The sequence below is a fragment of the Bos mutus genome, chromosome 4, assembly GCF_027580195.1.
Source record: "Bos mutus isolate GX-2022 chromosome 4, NWIPB_WYAK_1.1, whole genome shotgun sequence".
Lineage (NCBI taxonomy): Eukaryota > Metazoa > Chordata > Mammalia > Artiodactyla > Bovidae > Bos > Bos mutus.
This window is the reverse complement of record NC_091620.1, coordinates 89,022,469-89,044,607: the sequence shown is the minus strand read 5'-3', so window position 1 is coordinate 89,044,607 and position 22,139 is coordinate 89,022,469. Positions and strand designations below refer to the sequence as shown.

General features: G+C 36.4%; 1 protein-coding gene across 1 annotated transcript in view; it reads left to right on the top strand.

Annotated features, from left to right (window-relative positions):
* ABCB5 (ATP binding cassette subfamily B member 5) overlaps positions 1-10,693 on the top strand; it is a 115,186-nt gene extending 104,493 nt beyond the window's left edge. Inside the window, exons 24-27 of the mRNA XM_005901241.2 lie at positions 210-407; positions 1,890-2,096; positions 8,260-8,406; positions 10,496-10,693. Of these exons, the coding sequence (XP_005901303.2) occupies positions 210-407; positions 1,890-2,096; positions 8,260-8,406; positions 10,496-10,693 (750 nt within the window). The remainder of the gene's footprint in view (positions 1-209; positions 408-1,889; positions 2,097-8,259; positions 8,407-10,495) is intronic.
* The last annotated feature ends 11,446 nt before the right edge of the window (positions 10,694-22,139 follow it).

Sequence of the window (22,139 nt, the reverse complement as noted above, 5' to 3'; positions counted from 1 at the left end):
TCCACAGGGTCGCAGAGATTTGGACACGACTTAGTGACTGAACGACAACAATGTGCAGTCAGCAACGCGACAGAGAGGAACATGATGTTTAAAATTAAAATGGTTGTGGAACAGACACAGTTTTCAGAAAGCACTCAGCCAGAGTGTGCTGTAGTATGTTACAGACTTTCTAAGTCATCCTTTTAAACACTGCCAACTTTCTTTCACAGGACATATGTGAAGGGAATATAGAGTTCCGAGAAGTCTCTTTCTTCTATCCAAGTCGCCCAGATGTCCTAATCCTTCGCAGTTTATCCCTCAGTATTGAGAAAGGGAAGACAGTAGCATTTGTTGGAAGCAGTGGCTGTGGGAAAAGCACTTCTGTCCAACTTCTGCAGAGATTTTACGACCCAGTCAAAGGACAAGTGGTAAGACTGAATTCAAATACAACTTATCTGGAGGTTAGCAGAGCTGTTCTTAAACATTCCCTTGGGCTTAAGTTCAGGCTTCCTGCTATTCACTCTGGCCATCTCCACACCACAGTTCTCAAAACCATAGGCATGATTAGAGCTCTTTTGAATCAGCTCCATTAAGTTCTGCATCCTGATCTCAAAAAAACGCAACCTCTCCCTCCTTTGAACTCCAAGGATGGTTTTTTTTACCTGGCACTTTTCTTACTCTAACTTATATTCAGATTTTCAATTATTCTGTCCCTTCAAACACCACCACATTACAAACACACAAAGACAACTTCCTGTTCTTCCTTCCCCTACCACCGCAAAAAACAAAAAGCCCATAAAAGTCAAAGATTGTCCTGATAGTCATCATTCTGCTGCAATTTACAGTCTTTTGCCCATCACAGTCGCAAAGATTATTTGCAAAATGGCTGCCTTCACAGAAAACAATGAACAATGAGTACCAAAATAAGGTAACACTCAGCTGTTTGCATACAGCATAGCACACTCCTTCTTTTAAACTCTCCAATGATTCTCTATCGCAGTTAGAATAAACGAGAGTCCATACTATCAAATCAAGGTCCTTTGTGATCTAGCCCTTGCCTCTCCCTCCAGACTCCTCTCCTATCACTCCTACCTCACTATACACTGTGTATCAGTCTCACTGACTTCTTTATGTTCTTTAAATACACAGTGTTCTTTGAACACACATTGTTCTTGCTGTTCCCCTGATCAAAATTTGTTCTTACTATAACTTCTTTGCCAATACCTTCTCATCATTCATATCTCAGTCTAAAAATTCTACTTCCTTAGAGGGGACTTCTTAGATAGAATATAATGCATTCACCTGTCCCCTTCCCAAATCCTCAGCACATTCTTAGTCACTCTCTATCCCATTATCTTATCATGTTATCATGACACTTTATTTTTCTGACGTTGTTTGTTAGTGTGCTTATTACCTGCCTCTCTCCACTACAGTATAAGCTACAGGAGGGTAAGACCTTTGTCTTGTTTATTACTCTTTCCCCAGTGCCTGAAGAGTCCTCATCACATAGTAGGTATGCTTATGCTCATCAGATGTCAGTTGAATTTTGTTACCTCACTAGGCTTTAATAAAACAGGGTCCTTTACAGTGGAGGTTGGTCATTTTTCATCTGACTTTAGTCCAGAACACCAGACTTCATTCTAAACTCTGGGCAGGTCTCTAGAATATATGGCCATTCCCAGAAATGTCAAGTAAGTTTAAGAGTTGGTACTTCAGTTAGTTATTAATACATGCTGTCTGCTTCTATACAACATATGATTTATGAGCCCTTCTCGGGTAACATTTATGCTACGGAATAGCTTGGATTCCTAACCTTCTTGTTATGATTTGTATACGTTTGAATGCAGTGAGCTGTAACATGATGCAGTTGTTGGATCTTCACATACCATTCTCCATTCTGCTTTTGGCAGCTATTTGATGGTGTGGATGCAAAGGAATTGAACGTACAGTGGCTCCGTTCCCAGATAGCAATCGTTTCTCAAGAACCTGTGCTCTTCAACTGTAGCATTGCTGAGAACATAGCCTATGGTGATAACAGCCGTGTTGTGTCACTGAATGAGATAAAAGAAGTAGCAAACGCAGCAAACATCCACTCTTTTATTGAGGGTCTCCCTGAGGTAAGAAAATGTCTGAAATCTTGAACTAAAAGCTGTCTAGTATTTTATTGGGCTTAAGTGGTTATTTTTATGTGCTTCTTGGATTACACAATTTATTTATTGCTGGCATCTAATGTAAAGTGAGATATAAAAAGCAAAATTTGAAATTATGTTTGTGTGACTTTTTCCAAGACCAACTGTATTAATATTCACTGAATATCAATTAATTTTCATATTTTTATTTTATACCTTCTACTCATTTATTCATTTATACTTCATTTTATACTTCTATTCATTTATACTCTACTTATGGCTACACCACCATCATCCCCCTCTGGACCACCTTGAAAGTAAGTGAAAGTGTTAGTCGCTCAGTCACATCTAACTGTGATGCCATGGACTCTGTCCATGGAATTCTCTAGGCAAGAACACTGGAGTGGGTAGCCATTCCCTTCTCCAGGGGATCTTCCCAACCTAGGAATTGAACCTGAGTCTTCCACATTGCAGATGGATTCTTTACTGTCTGAGACATCAGAGAGTACCTTCTTAATCTGTCTTCCTGCTTCCAGTCTTGCCTCTTTATAATTCTTCCTCACATCAATTGGATCTTTTAAAAACATAAAGTAAATCATACCCCTCCCTGCCTAAAACCTCCTAAAGTCATCCCTTTGAACTAAGAATGAAATCAAAACTTCTTATAAGACCGGTAGGGCCTTCTGTGATCTGGCCCTGATCTCTTTATGTGCTTACTCTCTCCAGCCATACTGACTTCTTTCTGTCTCATGAACTTTTTTATTCCCTACTGCAGGACATTTACACTCATATTTATTCAGCTGGGTTCTCCCTTCTTATGACTCTTCGAAGAGCCAGTTCCTTAAATTTCAAGCTCTTTCAAATGTCACTTTTGCAGAAGTCTTCCGTGGCCATCTTATTTTAAAGAGGACCCACCAGCCCTTATAGCCTATCGCATAGTCTTCAGAGTGCTTACCACAGTCTAAAATTATGCTGGTGCTTATTAATTTGCTTAGGGTCTCCTTTTCCCACTAGAGTGTTAGGTCCTTGTCTGCCATTTTTGTCATCTCTCTGTATTGGCTGTGGCAGCTGACACAAAATCTCAGAAAAGTTGAAAATCTTGGCTGTCAAGAGGGCTTTAGCATAGCAAGCATTGATACAAATCCAGACTTAGTGCACAGAGACACTAATGTTGATTGCAACTTATAAGTTCTTACTATTTATACCTACATGCACACATAGATAAAATAAAAATATAGGGACTTCCTGGTGGGCCAGTGGTTAAGACTCCACACTTCCTAAAAGGGGCACAGGTTTGATCCCTGGTGAGAGAACTAAGACCCCACATGTTGCACAGTGCAGCAAAAAAATTTTTAAAAAGTATATGTGTATACCTACATTTATATATATACACACACACACTTACTTTTGATTAGAAACAAGTTTGTATAATGTGGTTTTCTAGCTCACTTTAAAAGGAAATGCCAAAGGTTAGTAAGCATTGTATCAAACAATAATCTAATGCCCTGTTTTGGGAGAAGGATACTCTCTTTTATACTACTAGATCATCCCTCACCATCTCCTGTCCACATTAATTGGTTCCTCTAACTAGAAATGGGCCATTAATACAGTTTCCCTAACTTCAGTACGGTTCTGCATTACTAACTATAATAGAAGGAGTAACAAAATATTGTGACCCTATAGCTTTCCCTTTTTTAACCAAGACACTCACTGAATTATTGATTCAAGGATAGATTATTATCTACATAATCCTAATAGGGTTTTTCTTTAATTTATGTATGGTAAAATGCTATCCACTTTATATTTGTACCATTTGACTTTTACCGTTAAATTGTTTTTTATCTTTCATTCTTTTCATTGTACTATTTCTCAGATTCACCCAGAACTATATACTGCAGAGATTCAGCATTCTTTTTACAATCAACTTTGAGAATCATAATGTCATTTCCAAAAGAAAGAATAGCTTGTTTCTAAGTGTTTTAAAATAAAACTGTAGTTTACTTTCATATCACTCTTACCTGCAAAATATATAGAACCATAAAGAAATCTGGTGCCAAAATATCCTTTTGGAATAGGACAGGGAAATTACTAGTCTAGCAGTAATGTAAATGACCATTTGGAGTGGAGAAAGGACAGGGATTTTGGGAAATCAACTCGGAGCTATTTCCAGGGTTAAGTTATGAAGGTCTGAATTAATAAAGTAAAATAAAACAAGGAAAAGGATGTAAAAAATATCATAAAAGTGGAATTGTCAGGACTGAGCTTCAGGTTGTCTGTAGAAAGTGAGCAAGAAAGTACATAATACACTGGGCAGCTTTCTGGCATGAAAACACAAAGAGCATATGATGAGAGTACAAAAGCAGGAAGGACGAAGTTTCACAGAAAACCACACAGAGGATATTGCTTTGAACTGGGTTTTGAAGAATGAGTAGTTCACTAGGCACAGGGAGCAACACCATTTTTAGGAGACAGAATAAGCTCATGCAGAAACACATACATGTGAAAGGGTTTTATGTGTTTGAGGGAAAATAAGTTTAAAGTTCTGAGCATAAAGTGGGGAATTAAGAAGAAGCCACACAAATATGAGCATGGACTAAATGTGAAGGTTCTGAATTACCAGACTAAGTTTGGACTCTGTTATTATTGGAAAGAGGAAACCGCTAGACCTTTTTACACAAAGAAGTGACATGATCGAATTTTTAAAGGAAAAAAAAAAAAAATCATGTGAAGCTCAGCCTTTTGTTTGCTCATTCAAGAGACGCTGTGACCTCTGTGGCAATGGCCCAGACTACATGAAAGGGGCAAGTCTTGGTACATTACAACCTGGATGAGAGAAACTCAGGTCCATATTTTTCTTTCCCCCAGTTCCAATTTCCAAAAGTTCTTAAAACCATATGTTTGAAGTAAATTTGTTGGGTGGTCAAAATGACGTGAGGTTTTATGTAGTCTTTATTAATCCTACTTAGAATGAATTGTCAAATATTTCTACATAAGTATTCACATATTTGATTACTGATTGCTACCCAGCCCTTTCTGAGGGTCTTAAATAATATATGTGTGTGTGCTCAGTTGCTCAGTCATGTCTGACTCTTTGAGACCCTGGTAGGCTACATTGTCCATGGAATTTTCCAGGCAAGAATACTGGAGCATGTTGCCATTTCCTTCTCCAGGGGATCTTCCCATCCCAGGCATCAAACCTGAGTCTCCTGTGTCTCCTGCACTGGCAGGCGAATTCTTTACCCCCAAAGCCTGGGAAGCCCAAAATAATATATATTGCATATTAAATATAAATAATGTATGATGTGTACAATTTATAGTATTTTATTCTAAAGTAAAGAAAAATAGAATTGTTAAGCAACTATAGCCCTGTGGGTTTCAGGTAAAGGATTATGGACCTGTCTGGCAGATCAAGGCTAAACTTCCCTGGTGGCTCAGATGGTAAAGCGTCTTCCTACAATGCAGGAGACCTAGGTTCGATCCCTGGGTCGGGAAGATCCCCTGAAGAAGGAAATGGCAATCCACTCCAGTACTACTGCCTGGAAAATCCCATGGACAGAGGAGCCTGGTAGGCTACAGTCCATGGGGTCGCAGAGTCGGACACGACTGAGTGACTTCACTTTAGAGTGTGCTAAGGGTAACAAATCTATGGTGTATGCCATGAATAGAACCTCCAGGCATTTGGAAATATCAGCCTGGGAGAGGAGTTCAGATAACACTGGCTTGGTCTTGAGGATCCCTGAGAAAAACATCAGATGTAGAAATCCCCTAGTGCCCACAATTTCACACAGTCAGCTCTCGAACCACTTCCTGGCTCCCATTGGAACCACCCTGAAACTCCTTTAAAGGGCCTGCAAGGAATCTCCAGCATGCAGTTGGTTTAGGATTAGACTCTATCTGATGTTCCTTCCAGGATCCAGTTGGTATTTAGACCCAGGTTTACATTGAACAGCTTCTGCTTCTTGAGTATCTCATAAAACAGGTGATTTCAGGGCACTCACCATCCTAGTGTTTGCCAGAAAACTGATTTAGATTTTCAGTTGAAACAGGAAAGAATGAAATCCTGTAGTTCTTCATTAGAAACAAACAAAAAGACAAAAACCTTCCGTTTAAGTGTCTGAAAATGTTTTTAGATTACTATTGAGACAACATGTATATTTATATTTATAATCTGTTCTGCTTGAAAGTGTTAGTCTTTCAGTTGTGTCCGACTCTTTATGATCCCAATGGACTGTAGACTGCCAGGTTCCTCTGTCCATGGAATTCTCCAGGCAAGAATACTGGAGTGGGTTGCCATTTCCTCCTCCAGGGGATCCTCCCCACCCAGCAATTGAACCTGTGTCTCCTGCATAGCAGGCAGATTCTTTACCATCTGAGCCACCAGGGCTTAATGATGGGCAAAAACATCTGAACTGTATTTTCATCCAGTTCATTCTTTGAGGCTTACATCTTCCTGAAAGCTAAAGAAAGCCAAGAAATGCAAAGTGATTTCTAAGCTAGTATTATATCTTCTTCAGCTGTAAGAGAAGAATCCACGTACAAGTTAATCTAGACTGGCAGAAAGAACTAAAAGTCCGTTATCATTGCCACCAAATCCAGTTTTTGGCTTAAGATTGAATCCTCTAATTTAGATGGGAAACTTGCGGTGTGTGGATATGAACCGCTGAGTTTTACCTAATTATCTACAGCCCTGTGATTCCAGTTTTAATAAAATGTGTTTTAGGAGGAAAAGGCCCAGTGGGCTAGCAGTCTCAGGTAAAATCACAAAGAAAAAAGAATGAAGGTGAAGTCGCGACCAACTCTTTGCGACCCCATGGACTCTAGCCCGCCAGGCCTCTCCATCCATGGGATTTTCCAGGCAAGAGTACTGGATTGGGTTGCCATTTCCTTCTCCAGGGGATCTTCCTGACCCAGGGATTGAACCTAGGTCTCCCGCATTGCAGGGAGACACTTTGCCATCTGAGCCACCAGGGAATCTCCCAAAATCACAAAGGAGATAGCTGAAGTCTGTTTCCTTTGTAGACCATTCACAAAGGACACTTTTACTGGGCTTCAATAATTCAGACACCCATTGTTTGATATAAAGTAAGCAACTAAGCATTTTAAGTTGAAAAATGAACTTTGAGATTAAGGAGACATATCTGTTATTAAAGTTACTCAGAAGCTCTGTCGAAACCCCCTCTGCTGGAGAAACACCTCCTGAAGGCAGCAAGGTGCGGAGGGAAAGGCAGTTGAATCAGGCCTCTCCAGGGTCCTAAGCTAAACAGTACATCATCACGTGCTGCGTTTCTCTATGATGATGCTACGGGACCCACCTTTAGAAGGTTGTACAGTTGGACTTACTTTCCCAGTGGAGCTGATCCACCCACACATCCTTGTTTGGGTACCAATGGCATGTATTTCTCAGACAACTGGCAAGGGCTAACAGAGAGCAGTATGAAACCCTGGAGGAAAGCAGAGTCAACAGAATAATGTAGAAAACAAGTGGGAGCCTGCTTGCTGATCCATTATGATTTAGATATGTGAGAAATTTCCTTTACCCTTCCATGGAGTGTAATACTGAAAAGGTAGTCATTAGTAAGTAGGAGAGTGTAGCAATTTGTGAAGTGCTAAATATCACTATCATGGCCTGAAAAGTTGAATGGACTGTCTTAAGATGCCGGCCTAACTTATTCCTAGGATGATACCTGCACCACTGAGAATGGCATCATGACACCTGGAGAAATGTGCCCACAGAGATTTAGTAAGAGCCACAGCTAGGGAACCCAATGACTTATTTTAAAATGTTACTTTAAATCATTTTGACCTGAAAACAGAAGATAATTTAACTTAATGGGGAAAGATTTGTGTTTACTGGGAACTTTTTCCCTAATTTTTTTTTTTTTTAATGCTTTAATTTGAACAATTCTTTTGTAGAAGCAAAATGGCAAAGGTCTACTGTTTGTGATCAGATTAGATATGTAAATGAAATGGTAGTGTTTACTGCTGGTTTAGCATTTATTTGCAACAAAGCCCAAGAATAGATTTCAGCACTTGTTGGGACACAAATTTTAGAGTAGCAAAATCTGAAATATTTAGATGGCTCTCGCCCACAGTTGCCATGTTAATTTAAATAACCAAGACTTGCTTTCTTAATTGCATGTTCCTGTAATAGAAATACAACACACACGTTGGACTGAAAGGAACACAGCTTTCTGGCGGCCAGAAACAAAGACTAGCTATTGCAAGGGCTCTTCTCCGTAAACCAAAAATTTTATTGTTGGATGAGGCCACTTCAGCTCTTGACAATGAGAGTGAAAAGGTAACTTTCTCTTCTTTCATCTCAGGATTAATAGGAAATATGAGAGTGGAGTATTTTGGAAGAAATTAAGGTCAGTTGGTGGGGAAAAAAAAGGCCTGGAGAGAACTGTAGTCATAGGGTCACCAGTTGTAATTAAGGTTTTGACCTTTATGTAAAGGTCAGAGGCTGGTGGGGAGGGGGGAGAGAGTTGGGGCACAAAGCATCTCGTGTGTTAGAAAGGTTTTCTCATTAGAATTGGTCTCATCATCAAAAGGGTCCCAATTCTTGAAATGCTTCTCCACTCAAGAAAAAAGCCCAAGGAAGATTACTTTCCTGTTTTATTATTATTCTAATGATACCAAACAAAATAATAAGGTAATCTACATATGTAAGAGAGTGATCTACACAGCAATGTTGGAGCCTGCTAGTTTCTCTACCTTCTTTAGAATATTTGCTCAGTTTGAAAAGGAAGTGAGTGAGTGGGTGAAGTCGCTCAGTAGTGTCTGACTCTTTGCGACCCCGTGGACTGTAGCCCCCCAGGCTCCTCCGTCCATGGGATTCTCCAGGCAAGAATACTGGAGTGGGTTGTCATTTCCTCCTCTATTTGCCCCCTTGAAAAGGAAACAAGGGGGCAAATAGACATGTAACAACAGGTGTACAGTTCAAGCTTCTTCTCATGTTTAATTTTACTATATTCTTGTCCCTTAGAAGTTCTTGCATATACAGTATGTTCTTGTTAAATGAAAGCTGGTTAAATGAATAATAATGTTCAATATTTATTAAGTGCTTATTATACACTACTATCTCAATCCTCACAACAGTTTGATTAATTATTTTTTACTATGTTCAATTTACAGATCAGCACACTAAGGCTTAGAAAAAGTTAAGTAACTTCCTTAAATCCCTTGTGGCTCAGCTGGTAAAGAATCCATCTGCAATGCAGGAGACCTGGGTTCGATCCCTGGGTTGGGAAGATCCCCTGGAGAAGGGAAAGGCTACCCACTCCAGTATTCTAGCCTGGAGAATCCCATAGTCCATGGGTCCCAAAGAGTCGGACATGACTGAGCAACTTTCACTTTCACTTTAAATTCTAATAAAGTGCATCTGATCTAAGATCCCATGAGATTAATCACGACACAACTACTATTTGTAGATGATTATCATTCTTGATTTCCAAGAGACAGTGTGTTATGAAAGAAAAAAATGGGACTTTTGGAATCAAACATATTTGGGCTGTAATTCTGGATTCATCAGTTACTAGCAGTGTGACCTAGGTCAAGTGACCTGAATTTTTCGAATCTTGGTTTATTTATCAGGAAAATGAAAATACTCCTTACAGAGATACTGAAATGATTTAAATGAGATAACCATCATTAGAATATTTTATATATTCAGCAAATAATCGGATTTTACCTTCTGCTTCCATTTCTTGCTTGTTCTTGTTTTGTTTTTGGCTGCACCGCGAGGCATGTGGGATCTTAGTTTCCCAAGCAGGGACTGAACCTGTGTTCCCTGTAGTGAGAGCACAGATCCTACCACTGGACCTCCAGGGAATTCCCTTATTTCTCATATACATACAACATTATTACCTCTTTGTAGCTGAGATGCTGTTTTAGCTAGGACAGTTTTACAACTAAATTCTAAAAAGAAAAACAAACAAAAGAAACTATGAGAAGAAATGAAGTAAACAGACAATTGAGTATGGAAATACTACTTTCTGGGTTTGACTTTGAAACCACTTAAATACAAATAATGGCAATCCACTCTAGTACTATTGCCTGGAAAATCCCATGGACAGAGGAGCCTGGTAGGCTACAGTCCATGGGGTCGCAAAGAGTCGGACACGACTGAGCGACTTCACTTTCACTTTCACATACAAATAACCATCTAACTTTTATTGTCACAAAAGCTACTCCAAATAAAAATCTTAATTAGTGTCTGTAATTACTTTTTCTAGATTTCTATTAAGATATTCCACAAAGAAGGGTAGTTTCCTTGAAGATAAGCAAATAGACAATGAATGTTATTAGATTTCCTTAATCAATTTGACTTGGGCAAGTTTACTGGCATTTAACCAAAGCTAGCAATCACAGGTCCTTCTCTCTTTCAGGTGGTTCAACATGCCCTTGATAAGGCCAGTAAGGGGAGGACATGCCTAGTGGTGGCTCACAGACTCTCCACGATACAGAACGCAGATTTGATAGTGGTTCTGCACAATGGGAAAATAAAGGAACAAGGAACTCATCAAGAGCTCCTGAGAAATCGAGACATATATTTTAAATTAGTAAACGCACAGTCAGTGCAATGATTTTGTTGGAGTTAACACATATTTTGATCTTTGTGTATGCAAAGAAAGACTGCCTAAGAATTATTTGGTATGCTTTGATCTTGTTTATTGCATGTATCAATAGAATCATGCTATTCAAGTAGACACGTTTTGTTCACACACCATCTACCCTTCAGATTCTTAAAAGGAAACAAAAATTCATTTAAGTGAGATAATGCATATATCCTTCAATTTGTAAAAAGCACACTTGCTTATAAAGCAATTTGCTGCAAAGTGCGTATTTTCCTATCAATTTCTGCTATAAAATTGGGAATATATTCCTAGAGGGAAAAATTACCCAACTAACTAAATTAAAAGATTTTAGCAAATAGTATGATGTAGTTGGACCTGTGGCATTGCAGGAAGAATGATTTGGAACATCCCAAATTTTCTAGCAAATATTAGAGTAATTTGAGCTGGTCCTTTTCTCCAAACCATCAGATGTTCTCTCACAGTATCTCTCAATGCTTCTCTCAGTGAATATCCACTATTACCCAAAATTCCATTATAACCTTTTGTCATGAATATCCACTATTACCCAAACTTTCATTATATCCTTTTGTCAAGAGGATAGAGAGAATTATAATGTAATTAAGAATGTAAAATTTTTGGCAGAATTGGGAAGTTATCTTCCACTTCAGTAAATGAAATGGTTTACATGATCCATTCTGAAGATTCCACTATTTCAAGCTTTGGGTTTGGCAGAGTAAGTCACAAGCTTACTCCATATATGAACACTTATTTACTTAAAATAAGAGCTGCTTTTACTATGGTGAAAAAAATTTTTAATGCCTTTATTATTATTAAATCAACTAATTTGTTTAAACTTTATATGTAACACATGTATGATTTTAAAATTCCACATAAATAACAGTATTGATAAACTGAGTCATGTTTTACATTTACTTAAATATGTAATTTCATCCAGTGATTTTATGTCTATTCTTCATTGTATTTCTATTTACAGTGATACTTACAACCAGCCTCCCTAAAGTGCACTCTGCCAGTAATCTGAAATGTGAAAAAAACTAAAACCATTTGTGTTTTATGCCACACTTTAGAAAATGCAAAATAAAAATAGGATTGGGGGATTGAGAACCAGATTATTGTTTAAAGGCATTGGCATGAAAGCCTGTGGCCGCTTTGCTATGTGTGGATGTCGAGCTCTTGGTGGTTTCTCTTTCCTGAGTAAGGAGGGAGAGAGCAGTATGGTATTGGATATGCTAATTTCTCAGAGCAGGAGCAGTCCAGGCTTCAATTCTGTAATGCCTCCTAGATTAGAAATACCTGCCAAGCCTATATTCTCCTTGGGCTTAGCCACAGCAGTTCCACAGTCATACCTACAGATGTCAGTGAAACACTTTCTAATTAATAGCCCCGTCTAATATTGTATTTCAAAAGATTTTAAAGGGTACTCCACAGGCAGAATTCTCTTAAAGCTACTGCCTTCACTGGAACAAGTAACCAGGCTGAGAACTGGGGTCCTGGATAGTATACAAGGATCTGTGGGGTTATCAGCTGATGAAGGCAGAAAGTAAGTAGAGACCAGTTGCTTTTAGTAAACATCACAATTTAAAAATTTTAAATTGCTGTATTATTTTAAAAATGGTTTTAAAATATAACCCAACCAACTCACTTTTTATCTTACCACTCCTTAAAACAAACGGTGGTGTGTTTTTATGTTCAGTAATCTTAGGTCATAGCTAATAACCTGGCTTTTAGCCTACTCAATGTATCGGTTTCATAGTATATACAGAGTGCTTTGCATATGACTTATTGTATGAAAATATTTTCTGTTAGTGTCCACTTGTGTGTTCATTGTTTTAATTTGAGCTCTTATTTCCAGAGGATTACTGAAGTGGAATCATAAGTTGACTAGAAAATTCACTCATAAGAACTAGCCAAGGGAGGAAACTGGGAAAATTGGAAGTAATAGAAACTTAAAAGCTCATTTAAAAGACAGAATTATTTTTAAAAAAATGCATGGATCATCAAATGTCTACATAGTAACCTCAAGCAACACAGCTTGCCTCCTTTTAGCAAAAGCACACTAATAAAGTCTGTATTACTTTTCTATTGCTGCTGTAACAAATTACCACAAATGTAGTGGATTAAAAAAATATACATTTGTTATCTGGCAATTCTCGAGAACAGAAGTCTAAAATCAGTCTCCATAGGCTCCAGAGACAAATCCATTCCTTGTTCTTTACCCACGTACCTCAGCATGCATCCCTCAGATCTCTGATTACTTCATTATACCTCCATCTCTGCCTTTGCCCTTCTTCTCGTTCTTATATAAGGACCCTATGATTACACTGAGCCCATGTAGGTAATCCAGGATAAGTTTCCCATCTTAAAAAAAAGCATAGTATCTGTGAATACAATGTCTATCGAAATACACTGAAAAGCATTACCAATGTAATTGAATTTGTTAGGCATGTTTCCTTAATGATTTATACTTAATTATAAAGGTGCAGTTCAATCCTATTAAAATATTTTACTTTTAAAACTACTTGAGGAGCTCCTTAAAGATGTTTGAGATTTTAGAAAAGCAAAAGTTATAGACAATTCAGTGTGAAAAACTATAAATGAAAGCAATCACTGCTGCATTATTAAACTGAAGGAAAGAATGGTCTCGTAAACTGATCTGTGCTTCTGTAGATGTAGTAAATGATGGAATGCTATTCTTTATAAGCCAAGTAAAATTTTCTATTGAATGGAGGTATTTTGTTTGACCATCAGCTTTACTACAATCCAGTAATGTAATACATGGCTAAAATATTTTCTCCCCAGCTGAAAGTCAAGAAAAGATTCTAGGAAGATAGTTGAAGTTGTTAAATTACCAGAACATTCTGGACAATTGTACAGCAAAAAAGAAAAGGAGAGCAAGCAAGAGAAAGAATGAACTAGAAAAAGAGGGAAAAAACTATTTGAAAATACTCAAACAGTAAAGAATATAATAGACTCAAGGAATCAGCTTAGGACTGAAAGGAAAAAAATATTCCACCATGAAATCCTCAGAAAATGTAAAAAAAAAAAACAAAAAAACCCTACAAATTTAAATTTGTAGTTTCATGGCCCTAGTTAAAGCAGAATTACTTTGCCTATATTAGTTTTATAAGTTCCTTTAGCCCCCACTTTCCTAGAACTAAATCCCCTGGGAAGAGAGGGTTAAGACCAGCATACAAGCCCAAAAGGAAAAGTCTGGCTCTTAAAGCATGGTATATACAGAACACCAAAGGAAATCAGGAGCAAGAAGGGGTCACCAAATAAGAGCTAGGTCAATAGGGCTCTCAAAGAGAAAGGGAAAAGAACCTCCAAAGTAACAAAGAGAATATCTTCCATTATAAAATGAAATGCTCCTGTCATTAGTATCCACAATAATAAGATCAATAATACAAAATAAGCTAATTTATAAGTTTCAGTTTTTATATACCATACATACTTTTTATACAGAACTTATAAAATTAAGTTCACATTCATTAAGCACTCATCCATCAGGCACTACGATTGAGCCTTACAGGCATTAACCTACTGACAGTAAGATTCTTTTATTCAAACTTTACCAAATGAGGCACAGATTAATTAAGGAATCTTCTCAAAGCAAACACCAAGGAAGTAACAGAATGAGGATTCAATTCAGAAAATCTGACTCTATAACCCACACTCAACTAACACATTACCCTTCTAAGATGGAACTGGAAGTCGTACTTTTGAATCATTTACATAGAAAATAGCTTGCTATGTGCCTCCGCCTTACACAGCAAAAAAACATAAAGGTGCATGGTTCCTCCCTGGTTAACATCTGATGTGAATCTAGATTTTTTTTTTTCTGCCAACCCATACTCTGAAAAAAATTCTCATGCACAACCTAATTATGATTTGGAAGGCTTAGAAATAAAGCTGCTATGGCAATAGCACATTCTCCCCACAATTGTTCAGTCTTCTCTACCTTCAGACACCAGTGCTCACAAGTGTAGAGGAAGATTAGACCCAAGGTGTACATAGACTGTCTCTCTCACTGTTGAATCACCCCTTCTATCTTTATTTTCAGGGTGTTTATCATAACTCTTTTGTTCCATTTACAGCCCACTTGCTGATGTATCATTCTTCTCTTTGGTTAAGATAAAAAAGATGTTGATAGCTGTATCATGCAAAAACTAAGACAGATTTACAAATGTTGTAACTGACAAAAAAAAAAGAAAGTAACATACGCATTGGATAAAGTGTTGGCTAAGGTGGAGTCCATCAGAAGTGGTTTGGGTTTGCTCAATTGTACTGAGGCTCCTATTCATATGAATGACTTTCCAAATATTAGAAAATAAATACTGCTTCAGTAATAAAATTATTTTAAAGTGGGACATTAAATGATGTACTATAAAATTCCATCTATTTCCATATTAACAGAAGGCCTAAGACATTAGCCTAGACAAAATTAAAACATCTGGAGTGACCACTAGTATATCACAGACCCAGCATAGAAAAGTACAAACATCACAAAATTTTAATCATACACTTCTGAAATGTGAAGGACAACACCCTGGTAGTTCTTCTTTATTGGGATCTTTAGAGACATTCCAGTCTGTTGGAAAAGAGCCAACCTTTCTCCACGTTCATTTTTATCAAGGTTAGATAACAGAGTCAAAGATAAAAGACACTTTCTTTGACTTACTCAAGTAAAATTCCTCTAAAAACATGTGCATTTTAGTAGAACATACAAACTAAGGACTCAACAGTATACATCTACCTCTAAATCTTGAGTCAATTTACAGGTATCAGAGAGGTATTGAGATAAGTATATTCTTAAGATAAGATCCATAACCTGAATCAAATTCTCAAAGGGGTTTGTTAACAACAAAATTGAGAACCATTGTTCTAGAGCAGAATTTAAAAAAAAAAGACAAAACAGAACAAAAACTGTCTCTAAAACTAGCCACTTTAAATATAGGATTCATAAACAAAAGTTGTAAACTTGAGCATGGATAGAACAATTAATTAAATCCAGTAAGTGTTACCTTATTTTCTTTGTTGAAGTTTAGTTTTAGAAAGGCATAAGCTCTTGGATCCATTTTTTTTTTTTTTGGATGTATTCAAAATTTGTTATATATAGTTTAAAAAGGAGAGCAATTACTTTTACAAAAGTCTATTTAGCAACATCAGTGACTATCAGTTTATTATACACAAAAGAATATTTACATTTAGTTAATAATCAATTAACTTTATTTGGAGGATGAACTAATATTAACTTGTCCTCTTATAACAATTTTAGATTAAAAATAGATTGGGCATAATTCTGGGTAAATACATATACACACACAGACTAAAGTTTAAGCTATTTTAACACTTTGACCATTTTGAAATTATAATGTGAAAATGCCTTCATACTGTTAAATTTTTAAATAGTTGATTTTAGTCATATGGTCAGAATGATGGGGCGATTTCTTTTCAAATGATTATTTTTTTCTTAAAGAAAGGACACAAGAAATATTTTACTCCTGTTTACAATAAGTTCTCAAATTATGTCAGTGATTCATAATAATGCTTAAGGCTTATTTTTAACCCAAAAGACTGAACACAAAGTAGGCATTTGGTATTTGTTATTTTTAAAAATTTTTGAACAACAGCAAATGTATCATTTAAAATATCACTATGAGATATTGTTATCTCTACTACAAGCTGAGGCTATATTAGAGATATGATGTATGTCCAATCTACTCACCCTCTTCTTCCTTCTCTTTTCCCAGTAACTCAAGGGTTTGACTCTTTAATGGTTGTATTTAAGCATTCCTTTCAAGGGCTAATGAATATGTCATGTAGTTATTACTTCAAGCTTGTTAAGGAATAATTATGTAAAAAACTTTTTAAAAAACTTAGAATTCATTAGTGATTATGTAGACCTTACTTTATTCTTGGACATTATTTCTCCAGTGGCCATAAAATATCAAAATTTTAAAATAGATCTTTCTGTCCTGCTAAAATGGCTGACTCAAATCAAACTCATTATCTATGGTGACCATGAATTAGTTGAATGAGTGAGTGAAAGTCGCTCAGTTGTGTCTGACTCTCTGCAACCCCATGGACTGTAGCCTGTCAGGCTCCTCTGTCCATAGAATTCTCCAGGGAGGAATACTGGAATGGATAGCTGTTCTCTTCTTATGGGGATCTTCCCAACCTAGGGATCAAACCCAGGTCTCCTGCATTGCTGGCAAACTCTTTACCATCTGAGCCACCATGGAATGAAATAAGTCTCTTTAAAGATCAAATCTGTGGCTTCATGCAGCCAGAGGCCCTAGCTAATTCAGCTTAAAAAGTAAACTATTAAAATTATAAGTCATTTTTTGGGACTATCCTATAGACTCATTTTTTTTTTTAACTTTTCAAACAGTTACAGCTCACATGTTCAAGTGAATCTATACTTAGTACTATGTGACAGTGCAAGACAAGGTTCACACTTAGTTGGGAAATACAACTGGTTGTTTCCCCAAAATTCTTTTGTAAAATGATAGCATGTATTTATGTTCCACTCTGCCCACTTACTGCAATTAAGCTGGTACCAACAAAAGGAAACCGATCTGCAGGTTTCACCTTAAGGGAACTGTATGGTGCAAAGACTGAAAAGGAGTTTCTGCTTCCAGAGCCAACACTGTTTCTCCACAGTGTTCTTCTCTGGCCCAGATCATCTGCTTGATTTTGCAACCACGTGGACGATCATTCAGGAAAGGGCATAGCCATGGAAGGACAATTTACAAGAGAGAATAAAAATAGCAAACACACATGGCGAAGAAAAGTTTAGGAATCTGAAATATATGACTTAAAGCAATAATGAGAGTCATTTCTTTCTTATTAAATGAACAAAGAATTCAGTGCACTTAAGGCCAGTTCTTTCAACTGCTGTTTCCTGAAGTATAAACTGCTATATACTTCAGGGACAGTAATCTGGTCATCCTTATCAAGAGTCATTAACATGTTCTTATCCCAAAAATTCTCTCCTCTTTTAGTATCCTAAGGAAATAATCAGAAATTAGAACAAAAAGTCATACATAAGGATGTTCAATCATTTGGGAACAACCAGATGCCCAGTATTAGGGAAGGAGTAAAATTTTGATATATGGGGTCCATAACCACTGAAAATTGCATTTGCAGATAACTTTTAATAGTGAGGAAAATTAATTTTGATATTAATGAGGAAAAAGTAAATTATACTCATATAAAAATCACAAAGAAAAAAATTATAAGACATAATGTATCTCAGAAGTGGGTTTAAGGTATTTGTTTTCTCTGCTTCTTCACAATTTCTTGTATTTTCTAGGATATCTTCAGTGAGGCTCTCAATTCAGTTCAGTTCAGTTCAGTCGCTCAGTCGTGTCCGACTCTTTGCGACCCCATGAACTGCAGCACGCCAGGCCTCCCTGTCCAAAACCAACTCCCGGAGTTCACTCAAACTCACGTCCATCGAGTCGGTGATGCCATCCAGCCATCTCATCTTCTGTCGTCCCCTTTTCCTCCTGCTCCCAATCCCTCCCAGCATCAGTGTCTTTTCCAATGAGTCAACTCTTCGTGAGGCTCTAATAGTCTCCAAAAACTGAAGTTTCAAACTTTGTTGAAATGGAAAGTCTTTGGATTAGGATGGAGGTAATATGTTTTGACAAATTTGCATTTGTATATGAATGCCTCCCTTAAAAGTCACAGAGGTAATTATATTTTAAAAAATTAACCAAAATGAATATCTAATTAGCTTTATAAAACAAAGTAAAGTGGAGGGGCAAGTAGGGCACTTTGTGAAAATTTGCCTACAATTTAATTTTCAGGGAGTGCTACCATCAAGGCAGCCTCCTAAATAAATTTTCCTACACTTCCCACTTAGCCATTACTTCCCGACCTTTAGAGTAATAGCTTAACTGTCTGATAAAAGCAGCTACCTTTAAAGTCTGGGCTTTTGATAAATTCCTTGTTTATGAATAAAAGACTGCCTGTATTGTTCTTAATGATTTATCTCATTGGTATACATGGCCTGTTAATGTTGTCTTTACTTACTCTTTGCGCTGTGTGAAAGCAACATGGATAAACCAGATGCCAGGTTCACTGTCCCCCCTCACACTTATTTATTATTATTAGCCTGTATTGTATCTAAGCTACATAGAATTTTACTCATTATTTTTAGGAATAATCACAAATAATAACTGCCAAGAGATAGGAAATTGTTAGAAAAATTAGTAGTATAAATGAATCACAACGAGGAAAACTATTATATTAGGATAATGGATTGCTTCTGGAGAAAATGTCATGAATAAATAAGTGGATATTACTTTTATGTCCTACAGCAATACTTCCACAGAAGGAAAAACAAACTCTCCTAGTAGGAAGAACTTTAACTTCTAGTTACTTATAATTTATAGACCACCTGGCAAATGAATTCCATATGCAGTACTGCTGCTACAACTTATACATGACTTCTGGAGATACAGGAATCCACATTTATACAGTTTGCTGCTGCTGCTGCTGCTAAGTCGCTTCAGTCGTGTCCGACTCTGTGCGACCCCATAGACGGCAGCCCACCAGGCTCCACCGTCCCTGGGATTCTCCAGGCAAGAACACTGGAGTGGGCTGCCATTTCCTTCTCCTTATACAGTTTAGGTAAGAGCAATTAAGTAGGTGTAAAGTACCTGGGGAGCAGAATTTGCAAGAGCAAAAGTTTACTATAGGGTCTTAAATGCATGAATCTAATGACTAGAAGTTAGGGTGATTTTTTAGATATCTCCTTTTTATAACATTAATATTAGAAAGAAGAGTGCACACATCAGCATAATATTACTTTCTTGAAAGCTAGGTAAAGGTAGATTCTTAGTATGGCAAAATAGTACTCGCATTATTCTAAATGTATAAGGAAAGTCCAGTTTGAAGCCAAACAAGCTGAAAAATAAAAAACAGAAAAGAGGAAAACCAATTTTATATTTATATTTTCATCCTACACGTAACAAGTAAATTTTAACTTTATTATGTCATGTACTTCCATTTTAAATAGTACGGAATGCTATCTTTAGCATTTTCATGAACAAGCAGAAGTTATTTTATATTTATATTGCCTTTTATTTTTAGATTTATCCTTATAAATACATGAATTTCATTTAAAAAAAGGAAAAATAAATAATCAGGACACCCAGTTAAATCTGAATTTTAAAAAAGCAACAAATCATGCTTAGTATAATTATGTCCCAAATATTACATGGGACATACTTACACTAATAAAATTATTTGTTGTTTATCTAAAACACCAGTGTAACTGGATTTCCTGTATTTTATCTAGCAACTCTATATAAAATTAAAATATATATTAAATAAAGAATACTTCCTTTTTATGAAACTGCTTATAATCTCACTTAAATGAGACAAAGATCCAAGCAAATGCATTGCTCCATGGAAACACATTTATCTGTGTTTAAAAAAAGAAGAAAGAAAAATCATTAAGTTTCAAAGCTTTCTATATGCTGACAAACTCAGTTCCTTAGTAAAAGTGTTCCTAAAATTTAACTTGGAAAACAGGAAATAAATAGAATCAGTATATTATTACAAGTAATGAGTAAATAAGTAATTTTAAATTGCAGGACAAAAAATAGTTCTAGGCTACAAGTAGAACATTGCTAACAATAATTGCATTATAATTTTAAGTGAAACCATCAACTGTGAAAATTTAATCTGATGTTTTCATACATGAAATAAAAATGAAAACTGAACTAGATATTTTCATAGATTTTAACTATTAAAGAATTTTTAAAAATCTTTTTATTCTAAGAAACAATATTTTAAAAACACACCCCTGTAGAGTAGCTTTCTACGTAACTTGTTTATTAATGTAGTATATAGCCTCTGCATAGACAAGGGAGAAGGCAATGGCACCCCACTCCAGTGTTCTTGCCTGGAGAATCCCATGGATGGAGGAGCCTGGTGGGCTGTAGTCCATGGGGTCTCTAGGAGTCGGACACGACTGAGCGACTTCCCTTTCACTTTTCACTTTCATTCACTGGAGAAGGAAATGGCAACCCACTCCAGTGTTCTTGCCTGGAGAATCCCAAGGACCGGGGAGCCTGGTAGGCTTCCGTCTCTGGGGTCGCACAGAGTCGGACACGACTGAAGCGACTTACCAGCAGCAGCAGCATAGACAAGTTGACTGTAAGAAGTTGAACAAAAAGAAGTCAGCATTTTCCTAAGCTGCAATCTATCACTGACAGATATGCAGTGCGACATTTGTTGACTTTAATTCTTTATTTAAAAAAATTATATACCAATATTGATTTCCTGGATGTGATAAATACACCATCATAATGTAAGATGTTATTAATAGAGAAAACTACTAGAGCTCACTATACTGTTCTAAAATTATTCCAAAATGAAAAGTTTATTTTAAAAAAAAATGAAGTAAAAAAATGCCACTGCTTTTGGATTATAAAAATACTAAAAGTCATTCTAAACCTCTTCACAGACATAAATACTATTTCTTTACAATAGGAATCACTATTATATTCCACTTCTGAAACATTTTCTCTGCAAAACAACAGGCAGAATTTTAAGAATGGAACACTTCACAGACTCTGATTTTCTTGGGTATACATAGTAAAACATTCAAGTGAACATGTCACTAAGCAAAGTATGTTCACATTTAATAATTACACCATATACTAAATAAATTATATCATATACTTTCTACAAAGTATATGCAACTAAAGAATATATAATGTTCTATTGCCAAAATATTTTCAAGGCTGTTTTATTGCCTTATATTCCTTACTATTACAACAGTCAATTGTGATAATAAACTAAAGTATGTCACTACTGAGGGCATAGAAAATATGATACATGTATATCATACTCCAACATAACAACTACAGTTTTAAACCAAATAGTTATGTATTGGGAAAAAGAGAAAAACTCAATTTGCCTAACAGTACAAAGGACACTGAATTGTCATCTGCAAGCATCTTACTTTCTTAAAGGTTTAAGAGAAACAGAATTTAATATTAGAAAAATGATTATTTTTCCTTAAACTGAGACTTCATATATTTGTAGTCAAATTCTGTTAAGAGTGTATATATATATATATACACACACACACACACACACATACATACATACATATACACAACTTGATAATATTGATTCACTAAATCAATGTGAATAACTCTTAAATTCACTTCCACTTACTGGTTCCCCTCTCCTTACAAAGGTCATTGTTTGTTTAATTGAAAGGGGAAAGTGCTTATGAAAAAAAAAAAAAAAAAGCCAAAATAAGGGACAGGTATGTAAAAGAGAAACGAAATATTGATCGGTACAGAAGAATGAGCACAAAACTTCCTGAAATGATGGGAAACCTGATGATAGGGTACTTGAATAATTAGGGATATTAAATTGGGTGCAAAATTGGGCAGTACAATCT